This window comes from Panthera tigris, chromosome D2, assembly GCF_018350195.1.
Source record: "Panthera tigris isolate Pti1 chromosome D2, P.tigris_Pti1_mat1.1, whole genome shotgun sequence".
Lineage (NCBI taxonomy): Eukaryota > Metazoa > Chordata > Mammalia > Carnivora > Felidae > Panthera > Panthera tigris.
Window position 1 is genome coordinate 60,892,107 of NC_056670.1, and position 12,551 is coordinate 60,904,657.

At 51.6% G+C, this 12,551-nt stretch overlaps 1 protein-coding gene and 1 long non-coding RNA gene across 3 annotated transcripts in view; both read left to right on the forward strand.

The window, feature by feature from the left end:
* Positions 1–3,565: 3,565 nt before the first annotated feature.
* The window catches only part of NEURL1 (neuralized E3 ubiquitin protein ligase 1), a 78,084-nt gene continuing 69,098 nt past the window's right edge, over positions 3,566–12,551 (forward strand). Inside the window, exon 1 of the mRNA XM_042960781.1 lies at positions 3,566–4,214. Coding sequence (XP_042816715.1) covers positions 4,130–4,214 — 85 coding nt within the window. The 5' untranslated portion in view covers positions 3,566–4,129. The remainder of the gene's footprint in view (positions 4,215–12,551) is intronic.
* On the forward strand, positions 4,773–6,788 carry LOC122231928. Of its 2 annotated transcripts, none has more exons than XR_006209221.1 (3): positions 4,773–5,452; positions 5,988–6,296; positions 6,593–6,788. It is a non-coding gene; the product is annotated as an uncharacterized LOC122231928 (long non-coding RNA). The 2 variants fall into 2 exon arrangements; XR_006209222.1 differs by having other exon boundaries at positions 6,043–6,296.

Genomic DNA, 12,551 nt, shown 5'->3' on the forward strand with positions numbered 1-12,551 from the left:
CTCATTCCATGGGGCAGAACAGACTCTCATCCCTCGGAGGGAAGGCGCGGCCTCAGGGAAAACTTTGTGCGAAAGGTACTGCTGACAAGGGAACAGGCCAGGTGGGCTGGTCGGAGCAAGTGTCTTTGGTTGACTAAGTAGCTCTGCTGATAGGTGAATTCACTGATTTATTTATTCACGGATTCACTGAATAAACATTTATTGGGTATCTATTATGTGTCAGGCAGTCAGGGATCTCCCCCTCTAACATGTCTAGCCACCTCCTGCAGTCCAGGCGGGACAACCCTGTACAGGTTTTCTGATCGCCCGATAACTATGGACTGGGCCTTGGGGGATGACAGGGGGGCCCTCTCCCCCAGCCTAGGGATGGTTGTGGATTTTTTTTTCTTTTTTTAACGCTTATTTATTTTTGAGAGACAGAGTGTGAGCGGGGGAGGGGCAGAGAGAAAAGAGGGAGACACAGAATCCAAAGCAGGCTCCAGGCTCTGAGCTGTCAGCACAGAACCCGACGCGGGGCTCGAACTCACGAACCGTGAGACCATGACCTGAGCCGAAGTCGGACGCTTAACCGACTGAGCCACCCAGGCGCCCCGACTTTTTCTAATTTTAAGGTTAGTTTCTTGACAGGGAGAGAGGTATCATGTATTGGCTTGGGTGGTCTCAAGTTTCGTGGAGCCCAGCTTGGTCTAGATGAACCCCACTCTTGCTTGCCGGGTGGGGACCCTCCCTGTGGCTGGTTGTGCGCTTAGCTTACAGGTTCTCAGGGAAGGAATTTATTCTTCTCAGTCAAATATTTTATTATTTATCAGTGTGGAGAGCCACATATGCATACATAAGCACACACAGGCAAACATGTATGTCTAACACCCATCCCCCCAGGCACCGCCTTCAGAGTCTACACTACCAGGGAGGCGGGGTTGCCACGGTGACTGGTTCTGGATCCCCACCTCATGGGTATTAATAGCTTCCATTGAAACCATCAAGACAGTGATTTCATCCAGCCTTGTCTTCCTGGCGGGATCCTTCTTCCTCCTCTCTTCGAGGACGGGGCTAGGAAGGACCCTTGGGGCCACACAGGCTACCTCCCTGCCTCCTGGCAGCTGCCTTGGTGAAGAATGGCCTGGAGGCCTCAGGGATTCTGCCCAATGTCCAGTGGGCGGGAGGCTGCTGGACTTTTTTGATCCTCTGAGCTGCGTCTAAACACAGCCCTTACCAGAAAAGGGTTTCTGAGACACAGGACTCCTTAGAGGGGTCACTCTCAGCTTCTCTGGGTCCCACGGGGTCCCACCTGCTTTCTCTAGGTCGCTGCTTGGCCAGACACTTGCACCCAGTTGGCACTTGACCGTGGTGTCCCTTCCCACAGTACAGAGCTCCCCGGAAGGGCTAGGGCTACGCTAGGGAGGTGGCCTAGGGTGCAAGATTTCAGAGGCACTCACTCCAGGCTGGAGCAAGTGCAGGGCTGGCACTGCACGACCCTGACAGCCAGCGCCTCCTTGCCTTTTATGCCAGGGACGCCTCGCTTGCCTCATCCTCTCCTGGCTCTGCTGATATTCCATTATCTCCTCAGCCTTCTTGGGTCAGGGGGGATTTCCATCCTGCTCTCAGTCCCCTGCGTTGGTCCCTGATCCCTCTCACCTTCCTGTGGGGCTCCCTGGGATCCCTGCAGAGCCTGTTGCTGCCCCTGGGCTCTGATGGGCACCAGTCTCTGGCCCTCATTTCCTCTTCCCTTTGATCTTCTCTGTCTCTCCCCTGCTTTGCCCACAGCCCCAGGTTCAGACCGTGTGGGGTCTTGGCATCCCTGCTGTCCTCTACCTTTGGGGCCTCCATGCCCCACCCCCACCCCCTGGCCCAGGCATCAGCTCCTCCTCCCTGGGGAAGGGAGGGGTGGGACTCTAGGACAGGCCTAGCCTCCCTGCAGCCACCCTCTGCAAATCCTACCAAGAGCCTTGCACTTCACACACACTCCAGAAGAATTAGTCTGGTCTATACGGAGCCTTCAGATTTATTCCGCGGCCAGCAGCGGTTCACAGTGACCTCATTGCAGCAGACTTCAGGGGGTATATGAATATGTGTGAGACTATGTGTGCACTTGTGTAGAAATGAGCGTGCGGGAGAGTGCAGAGGTGTGTACGCAAATGTGTGAGTGTGCTGCCATTCAGGGCGCATGGATTTCTGATGCATGAGTCATTGGTTGGGAGTGAGCCTTGGGAAGATATGTCCATAAATAAGACAGCACCCCTGACCTCCATGTCTATTCTGCAGCTGGCTTGGGCACGTGATCCTGGGCATCTCAGAAGCTGGAGGCGGGGGTGGGGGCTGTCTTTCCCTCCAGACCCCAGAGAGCAGCTGTCACGGATATTTCTAGCTCGCCTGGAGTCCCAGACATTTATGCATGTGATGGCTGCAGTGGGGTGGGGGGCAGGGGGCAGGGGAGGGGCATAAAGAGCTTCACTCCAGGGATCTTAGTGGAGTTCTGCTGGCAGGCAGGCCGATTCACCCATTCCACGAGTAGTTTTTGATAGTCTGTCATGTGCCAGGCACTCTCCTAGGGGCTGGGGTATGGTATGGTCAGGAGGTGACACATGAACTGTGCCTGAATAATAAGGAGCCATCACATGAGACCTGAGGGAAGAACCTTCTGTGAGAGGATGGATGAGATGCCTGTTGCCAGCCTACACCCTCACTGGATTCTGGATCAAAGTTGCTGAAGCCAGGCAGAGAGCTAGAGGTGACCTAGAGGAGCAGGAAGGCAGATTCTCTGTCTGAGGGACCTTGGCTCATCTTCTACGCCCATCGACTGGGGTCAGGTGAACAGACAACTTGCTGAAGCCCCTTCCCCCAGGGAGCCTTCTTTGCTAAGGGCCACAGAGGCTGGCTCCCCCCACCTCTTAGAGCTGACAGAACCACTCAGTTCAGAGTTGGTGGTTTGTCTGATGGTTTGTCCCTGAGATCTGTTTTCCCAGCTTGGCCAGCAACCCCGCCTCCTAGGTTGGCTCTGTATTCGTCCAACGGCCCACAGTGCGATGTGTGTAGGGGCTTTTTGTTCTGAGCCCTTGCCCGTGCACCTCGGATGTAACTGAGGGCGGAGGGTCAAGTGCAGGGGTTTCTCATCTCACCTCATTTATTCCATCATCCATTCACTCATCAAAAAACCCCATTTTTTTTGGTTTGTTTTCTTGAGCTTTTACTGTGCGCCGGGCCCTGTTCCTGGCTCCAGGGAGACTGTAGAGCTAACTCGCCCCGCGCCTGGCCCCCAGGGAGCTCAACCTTCTTGCTGCACTGTTTCTCTGTTTTCAAGACCTGGTTCCACTGCCCGTGCGGGGAATGAGTCCGTCTCCCGGCGCCCCACCCCCGCCCTTCCGCCTGCTAGCTCACCCGGACCCGGGCCGGGCCCCGGCGCCGCGGACAACTTGTGGCAGCGGGAACGCGGCGCGCCCCGGGGCCACATCTGGCTGCGCGGGCGCGCGCGTGTCACTAAGACGCTCATTCACCGGCGCAGCTGTCACCATAACAACCGGAGCCAGGGAATCCTGGCGACGGCTGCGGGCGAGGGGCGGGGGCGGCGGTCGCGCGAGGGAGCCGGCGGGGGCGGGAGCGCCCAGCACGCCCCGCGCTCCACAGAGCCCCGCTCCATGCGGACCCGCGGGCGGGAGGGCGCCACGCACGTCGCCGCAGCGGCCGTCCCCGCGGGCGGGGACCGAGCCTGCCACCGAGCCGCCGACCTCCCTCGCCGGGAGCCCTGACTCTATGGCCCCGGGGGAGCGCGCCGGAGCCTCCGCGCCGCCCACCACCAGCCGGAACCCGAGCGCCAGCCGGAGGAAGAGGGGAGCCCCGGGCGCCGCCGGCCCCGGCCCAGGGGCCCGCCCGCGGTCCCCGTCCCCGCCGCGGGGAATGGCGGGCAGGTAGCCGGCTGGCGCGAGGACCCCCGCGGCGGGCAGGACCAGCCGAGGACGCCGCGGCCCCGAGAGAGGGAGGAGAGCGGCGGCCCGCACGCCCCCGGCCGCAGCCCCAGCAGGGCCCTCCCCCGGCGGCGCGCGCCCGCGCGCGCACACACTCGCACACCGTGCCTCCGCTCCTGCCCAACCTCGCCTGCCCCCCGCGAGTGCCGAACCCCCTGGGGCCGGATGCCATGGGTAACAACTTCTCCAGTATCCCCTCTCTGCCCCGAGGAAACCCGAGCCGGGCGCCGCGGGGCCACCCCCAGACCCTTAAAGGTAAGGGAGGCTCCGCCGGGCCCGGCGCAGCCCGGAGGACTGGGGCGCAGGTGGAAGGGCAGGGAGAGGTGGAAAGGTGTGATTGGGGAGGAAGGGCAGGTGCCACCTGTTGTGTGTGTTTGGAGACGCGAGGTGCGCATCTGGCCCTGGTGGGGGGCCGGGAGTGGGGGGCCGGGGGTGGTGATGTTGAAAACCCGGAAGGATGGCGTTATGTGGGGTCTGCGCAGTTTCCCCCACCGGCACTGGGAACGTCACTGGAGTTAACTCAGGCCACGATGCTAGCGTGCTGGAGTGAGGAAGGGCATTTGCCCAGTGGGTAGGGGAGTGTGGCAGGAGGCTCAGACCGGCCAGCTGTGCTTCTCAAGGGAAGCATCACAGTCTCCTCCTTCATCTGCCCAGGGCTGGAGAGGTCACGCTGGAAGCACTAGTTGCATCTTCCATGGCAGGATCTTAAAGATCCAGGACTGACTTATAGCAGCCTGGAAGAAGGGGCCAGAGCTCTGTTGACTTTTTGCGTCCACTGACTCAGCTTGGTTTCTGGTTCCTCCAAAGGCCAGATGTCCGTTCGGAACCCTAGACAGGAGATGCTTGGGAGCCTTGAAACAGAGGAACATTTACCAGGAAGGTCTTTGCGATCTCAATCCCCAGACCTACCCAGCACCGCCAAGGAAGCCCTGGCCCAGCCCTCGGCCCTGCAGCTTCCACTGTTTTCTCTGACCCTTGCAAGACACAGCTGTGTCCTCCCAAGCCCTCAGACCCCACTGATTCCCTTCCGGAAGCTGCTTGTCTATCACCTTCAGAACCAGCCAGCACTTGTCCTGGGCATTCTGATGGCTAAGAGCCAAGAAGGGAAGCCCTTGGTCTTCTCCAAAGAACAACCCACTTCCTCAGCCCCTTGGGTGACGAGAAGGATATGGTAATACCCCTTGACAAAACATTAGAGTTGAAAAGAACTTTTGCAAACACCTTTTCACGTGAGCGAGGAAACTGCTCTGGGTAGTCAGCAAAGTTAATCATACCCATTTCACAGTTGAGGAGAACCAATGCTTGTTTTTGGTTTCCGAAGCCAGCAAGAAGCGGAGCTAGGCTGCACATCTGTATCTCCTGACTAGATTCTGTCCTCTCTTTTGCTGGACAGTTAACCTTCCAGACTAGGGGAGAGGAGGAGGGATGGGACCACCATCCTGTGTTCTAGCTCCAACCATTTCAGAACTTCCGCTCTCGGTTTGGGAAAATCGGTAGGTTTGTTGTGTCTTTCTGGAAATTAATATGGTGGTACATGTCAAGACCTTTTAAAATAACATATTCATTGGCCTTGTGATTACTCTTAGAGGAGCTGATCCTAGCAAAATGGAGATCCAGGCAAATACTTATACGTTAGGTTAGGATGTTCACAGCAGTTGTGTTTATACTAGGAAAATAACCTAAATGCCCCGTAATCGTGGTATGTCCTCTTGGTGGAGTATTACGCAATCTTTAAAATAGTATTTTTGAAGAATATTTGATGATTTGGGAAAATGCTCAGTACAGCACCATAATGACAGTTGAAAAAGACAGGACAAAAAAATATGTAGACTGTGAGATCCCAATTTTGTTTAAAAATATATGAATACAAAAAAAAAAATATCAAACAATCCTGGAAAGAAAGTTTCCAAAAGGATAACATTGGTTTTTCTCTGGGTAATGGGATCACATAAGATTTTTTCTTTCTTTTTATATTTTGCTCTTTTAAAAAATTTCTGCAATAAGCAATATTGTTTTTTTTATCATCAGGAATAAGCTGTAAGTATTAACCTGTATAACAACTACTTATGAACATTGAAAACAGATTCTTAATGATGGAGGAAACTGTGGACATCTTCTCATTCAGTGTCCTCCCTCACAAGTGAGAAGAATGGAGGGAAGGGAGAGTGTTTGCCTACTCAGTGCATCAGTCAAGAGAACATGGCAAAGTCAGGCTGAACCCTTCAAGGGCAGAGTAGCTGAGCTAGTGAGTTGACTTGCGTTTAATGGCTCACAAACTGCCCCAAAAAGGCTGGCTTGCTCCATCCTTGACCCTCGGGAAGTTCAGAGAAGGCTTCGGTAATTATACCTCTTTTCACCTAAAGTTTGGGATTGTGGGGATGTGAGGTCTCTGTGACTGGAGTCTTTGGCAAGGGAGGGAATGGGCAGGAGAGGGTCTAGGATCCTCCCACCTCCCTGCCCCCACTCTAACCTTCTCCTCTGCATGACTCCCCACTTATGTGGCCTCCACTTAAGTGGAAACTCCACTTATGCTGCCTCCCTGGTTTGTAGGGATCAGTTCTTTTTCCATGGGACTAAATGGTGGCGAAGTTCTCTCTCTAGCCATCTCCCTCTCTCTGCCCATCCCCTTTCAGGCTTGATTTACCAGATTCCACTCCCCTGTCCCTACCCACACACCTACTGGAGGTGGCCGTGAGAATTTTGATTCTGCTCCTTCCAAGCCTGAGATCAAAGATTAGGGTGTGCCCATGATGGCCACCTATGGGTGTCCTTTGTCCAGGGTCCACTGATCCTGACTTCTCCTACCCTAATAAAGCCATCTTTACTCTGTTTTTGTGTCTACTCAAAATTCTCTTCAAACTAAAACAGCATTGGCCTAGTAGTCTTCTCTGATACATCAGTGGTCATCCAGAATTCCATTCCAACTGTATTGGTGTTGACCTCAGTACTGACTCTGACTTTAAGCCTGTCCACCTGGACTTGTGCTCAGATTGTACCCACCCTGTGTTCGGCTCTCATTCATTATCAGTGAATTAGATTATCGGTGTCCATACAGAAATTTGCTGGGGGTGGGGAACTCTCCTTTGTTTTGTTTTTTTCTCTCTCTCCTTCTATAATTGAAATCTCTATTGATTTCTCCCCATTTTAATTAAAACAGCTGGAAGGGGTCTGACATAATAGGGACCCTGGGACACATTGGAGATCTAAGATTAGTCTGGCTGTCAGGCTGACGTGAAATGAGGCTCGTCCTTCACCTGTCAGGTGGTAGACTTTGGTGTTCTCCCTGGAGACATGCTAACTTCACCTCACTGCCAGTGATTCCCACTGGGGTCTGAACAGTGTTGGTCTAGGAGTGTCCAGGGGAGAGATCCAAGGCATAGCTCTGGGCTTAGGACCAAGAGACAGTTACGAGGATGCCTGACCGAGAGGTGAGGGCTCCTGACATCCTGGTACATTCACAAGCTGAAGATCTACTTGAAGAGGCAAGGCTGAGGGAGGGAATGGGGCCAAGTGCTTGGCTGGACCACTGAAATCCCAGATGTGTGTGGGCATAGGTCAGAAATGGGGAACCAGGGAGGAATGTGAGCCAGACATGGAGGGAACGGCAGAAATTGGACAGATGATAAGGAATGAAGCAGGAGTGCTAGGGTGTGGGGAGGAGGGTTGGGGAAGGGACATACAGCAAAGGCTTGGAGGTGGGAGTCAGTAAGTGTGTGTGTATATTCTCAGTTACAGGCACAGGGTCACTGGGGCAGGGGACTCCAGCTTCCTGGAGACAAGTACAGAGAATAAAGATCTTCCTCCTTTGCCAGCTCCTTCTGAGTGCCTGCCTGCTTAGTGCTAAGTGCTGACGGGATGGTAACTAGGAAAACCTTCGGGGAGGGCTACCCAGCCCAGTGGTCACCCATAGATGAGGATTGGATGGGCCACTTCCCATCTTCTTTTAAATTGTGGTAGGATTTACATAAAATTCACCATTTTAACAGTTTTGGACCGTGCAATCCAGTGACATTTAGTACATTCACAATGTTGTGCAACCACCACCTCTGTCTAGTTCCAGAACATTTTCATCACCTCAAAAGCAAAGCCTGTACCCAGTAAGCAGTCACTCCCCATTACCTCCTCCCCTGAATCCTTGGCTAAGAATGCTGCCCAGAAACATCGACCTCGGAAATGGTGGGGCTGGGATTTCTACCCAGAACACCAGAGCTCACGAGGGAGCAAATCGGTCTTGGAGGAAGTTTTGTATATTGGGGCCTTCTTTTCCCTGACCCTCTGGGATGGCATGTGCTCACTTCCAAGATGTGTGCATTGAGGGTCAGGTTTTGGTTCTCAATCACAGAGGCCAAGATGGCGGCTGGATAGGCAAGAGCAAGAGGGAGGAGGAGGGGGGAGGAAGGAGGGCAGGAGCTGGGCACTGCCCAGGGGAATGCCAGGGATGCCTCTATCCTGGTGTGCCAGCTGCCCAGGCCTATTTCCTTTTGGTCTGTGACTCTCCCAAGGGCTAGAGGCTTAGGGGCTGCTTCTCACTGAACTGGTTGCTTTGGCAACCCTGGGCTGGATGCAAGTGGTCTCCTTGGTAACGCCTGAGAAACCTGCCTATGGGGATGGAGGGAGGTGGACGGGCCAGCGGTCAGGCAGGGTGGCACAGGCAGAGCTGGGCCAGGCTGCTGAGATCAGAGGCCTCTGGGGAGGGTCAAGCTTATGGAATAGGCTGGGCTGCCTGTTGGCCATTCCGCAGCGAGCCAGAGTCCAGAAGCCCAGGAGATCTGGGGGCCTGCCTGGAGACACCAAAGGCACTATGGGCCAGCCCAGGAAGTGGGAGGAGATGGGGGTGAGGGTGAGAAGGGGAGAGAATATAGCTTCTGGATGACAGAGCCAGCTACAGGGTTTATTAAAAGATGCTTATCAGAGGTCATTACCCGGATCCTGCTGCTTTGGGAAATGAGCAGGTGCTGATGCCTGTGGGGGGGCCGGGCAGAGAGAAAAGAAGGTCTAGGAGAGGAGGAGAAGGAAATAGATGGAATCACTGGCAGGCAGGTGGGAGGCCTGGGCTTTCTCTCTGCTCTGGCTGCCCTGGGGCGGGGGGCAGGGGGCTAGTTAGGTCTGGCTCTGGAACTGAAGTTCTAGGGTGAGAGTTGGGGTTCCAGGGATGCTCTGATGGGAGGGGCTCATTCTGTTGTTTAGCAAATGCATACTAAGCATTGAAGACAGGCCAGACCCTCTCCTAGGCATGAGGATACAAAATAGATGTGTACAAAATAGATGAGGGCTCATTGCCATGAAGCTTTCCCTCCAGTGGGGAGGCAGATGGGAAGAAAAATGACACATGAACAAAATGAATTGGAAGATGATAATAACCACTAACATGCTATGTGCTGGAGCCCATGCTAAAGTCTTTACACCTATTATCTCATTTAATTTTTAAAACAACCTTGTGAAGTAAGTATGATTATTAACCCCATTTATGGATGGATAAACTGAAACGTAAAGAGGTTAAGTAACTTGCCCAAGGTCAAATGGCTGATATGAGGTGGAGCCTGGATTCTGGCCAGAGTCTTTCTGATTTTGGAGCTACTGCTCTCGCTTTCTCTCTCTCTCTAATACAGGCATACTTAGGAAATATTACGGGTTCTGTTCCAGATCTCTGCAATAAAGTGAATATTGCAATAAAGCGAGTCAAATGAGTTTTTTTGTTTCCTAGTGCATATAAAAGTTATGTTTATACTACACTGTAGTCTATTAAATGTGCAGTAGCATGACGTCTAAAAAAACCAGTCTATTCCTTAACTAAAAATGCTTTATTGCTAAAAAAGTGCCAACCATTATCTGAGCTTTCAGTGAGTTGTGTTGTTGTTGCTGGTGGCTGTTCTTGCCTGGATGTTGATGACTACGGACTGATCAGGGCGGCGGGTGCTGAAGGCTGGGGTGGCTGTGGCAGTTTCTTCAAATAAGACAGTGATGAAGTTTGCCGTATCAATTGACTCTTCCTTTCGCGAACGAATTCTCTGCAGCCTGTGATGCTATTTGATAGCATTTTACCCACAGGAGAAATTTTTTCAAACTTGGAGTCAGTCCTCTCGAACCCTGCTGCTGCTGTGTCAACTAAGTTTATGTAATACTCCAAATCCTTTGTTGTCGTCTCTACAATCTTCACAGCATCTCAAGAAACCACTTTGCTCATCCATAAGAAGCAGCCCCTCATCTGCTAAGGTTTTATCACAAGATTGCGGCAACTCAGTCCCATGTTGACGGTCCACTTCCAGTCTACTTTTCTTGCTGTTTCCAGCACATCTGCAGAGACGTCCTCCACTGAAGTCTTGAAGCCCTCACAGCCATTCACGAGGGTTGGAATCTGCTTCTTCCAAACTCCTGTTAATGTTGACATTTTGACCTCTTTCCACGATTGACGAATGTTCTTAATGGCATCTAGAATGGTGAATCCTTTCCAGACGGTTTTCAGTGGACTTTGCCAGAGGAATCACGATCTGTGGCAGCTGTACCCTTATGGAATGTATTTCTTAAATGACAAGACTTGAAAGTTGAAAGGACTCCTTAGATCCATGGGCTGCAGAGCGGGTGTTGTGTTAGCAGGCATGAAAACAACATTAATCTCCTTGTACATCTCCATCAGAGCTCTTCAGTGACCAGGTGCCTTGTCAATGAGCAGTAATATTTTGAAAGGAATATTTTTTTCTGAGGAGTAGTTCTCAACAGTGGACTTAAAGTATTCGGCAAACCATGTGGTAAACAGATGTGCTGTCATCTAGGCTTTGTTTTTCCATTTATAGTGCACTGGCAGAATAGATTCAGCGTAATTCTTAAGGGTCCTAAGATTTTCAGAATGGCAGGTGGACCATGTCTTCCACTTAAAGTCACCAGTTGCATTAGTCCCTAACAGAGTGAGCCTGTCCTTCGAAGCTTTGAAACCAGGCACTGACTTCTCCTCTCTAGCTATGGAAGCCCTAGATGGTATCTTCCAATAGAAGCCTGTTTCATCTACACTGGAAATCTGTTAAGTGTAGCCACCTTCATGAATTATCTTAGCTCGATCTTCTGGATAATTTGCTGCAGCTTCTACATCAGCACTTGCGTCTTTACCTTGCATTTTTATATTGCGGGGATGGCTTCTTTTCTCTAAACCTCATGAACCAACCTCTGCTAGCTTTAATCATTCTCCTGCAGCTTCCTCACCTCTCTCAGCCTTCACAGACTTGCAGAGAGTTCGGGCCTTGCTCGGGATGAGCCTTTGGCTTAAGGAAATGTGGCTGTTTTGATTTTCTGTCTTTTTTAAAAATGTTTATTCTTGAGAGAGAGAGAGACAGAATGTGAGCAGGGGAAGGGCAGAGAGAGAGGGAGACGCAGAATCCGAAGCAGGCTCCAGGCTCTGAGCTGTCAGCACAGAGCCCGACGCGGGGCTCGAACCCACGAACTGCGAGATCGTGACCTGAGCGGAAGCCGGACGCTTAACTGACTGAGCCACCCAGACACCCCTGGGGTGTTTTGATTTTCTATTCAGACCGCCAAAACTTTCTCCATCTCAGCAATAAGGCTGTTTTGCTTTCCTATCATTCATGTGTTCACTGGAGTAGCACCTTTAACGTCCTTCAAGACCTTTTCTTTTGCATTCACAGCTTGGCTAACTGTTTGGAGCAAGAGGCCTACGTTTCCCCCGATCTCCCTCCTTCCTCACTGAGCGTAATCACTTCTAGTTTTTCATTTAAAGTGAGAGATGCGAGACCCCTCCTTGCCTGATGCAGGATTACCACAGATCTCCAATTTGTTAAAAAACAAAAACAAAAAAAACCACAACTCATTGTCTGCAAAGTACGGTGAAGTGAAGCACCATAAAATGAGGTTTGCCTGTAACCGTTTTATTTAGAACAGCTTTAGATCTACAGAATTATTGCAAAGTGATGGAGTTTCCAGATACTCCCCTGGCTGGTGTACCCCACAGTTAACATCTTAACCTTAGTATGGAAAATTCATGACCAGTAATGAGCCAATATTGATACATTGTTATTAACTAATGCCTTTACTTTATTCAGATTTCCTTAAGTTTTCCCAGTGTTCTATTTCTGTACCCGGATCCCGTCCAGGATGTCACATTGTATTTTTAGGTACCATGTTATATATTTAGTGGTCATGTTTTCTTCGGCTCCTCTCAGTTTTGACAGTTTTCCATGCTTTCCTTGTTTTTGATGACCTTGACAGTTTTGAGGATTACTGGTTAAGTTTCTTGTAGACTGTCCCATTCTTGGGATGTGTCTGATGTTCTCGCGATTAGATTGCTGTATAGGTTTTGGAAAGATAGACCGTAGAGGTAAGGTGCTGTTTCCATCACGTATCAAGTGTGCGTGCAAGCCACATGACCTATCACTGGTGATGTTGACCTTGATCATTCAGCTGAGATAGTGCTTGTCTGGTTTCTTCATTGTAAAGTTAAAGTTATACTTTCCTCCCCTTTCCATATTGCACTCTTTGGAAGCTACTCTCCATGCGCAGCCCTCACTTAAGGAGTGGGAGTTATGCTCCCCTTCCTTGAGGCCAGAGCATTACTTTAATTACTCTGTCAACTATTTCTTTAGTTAC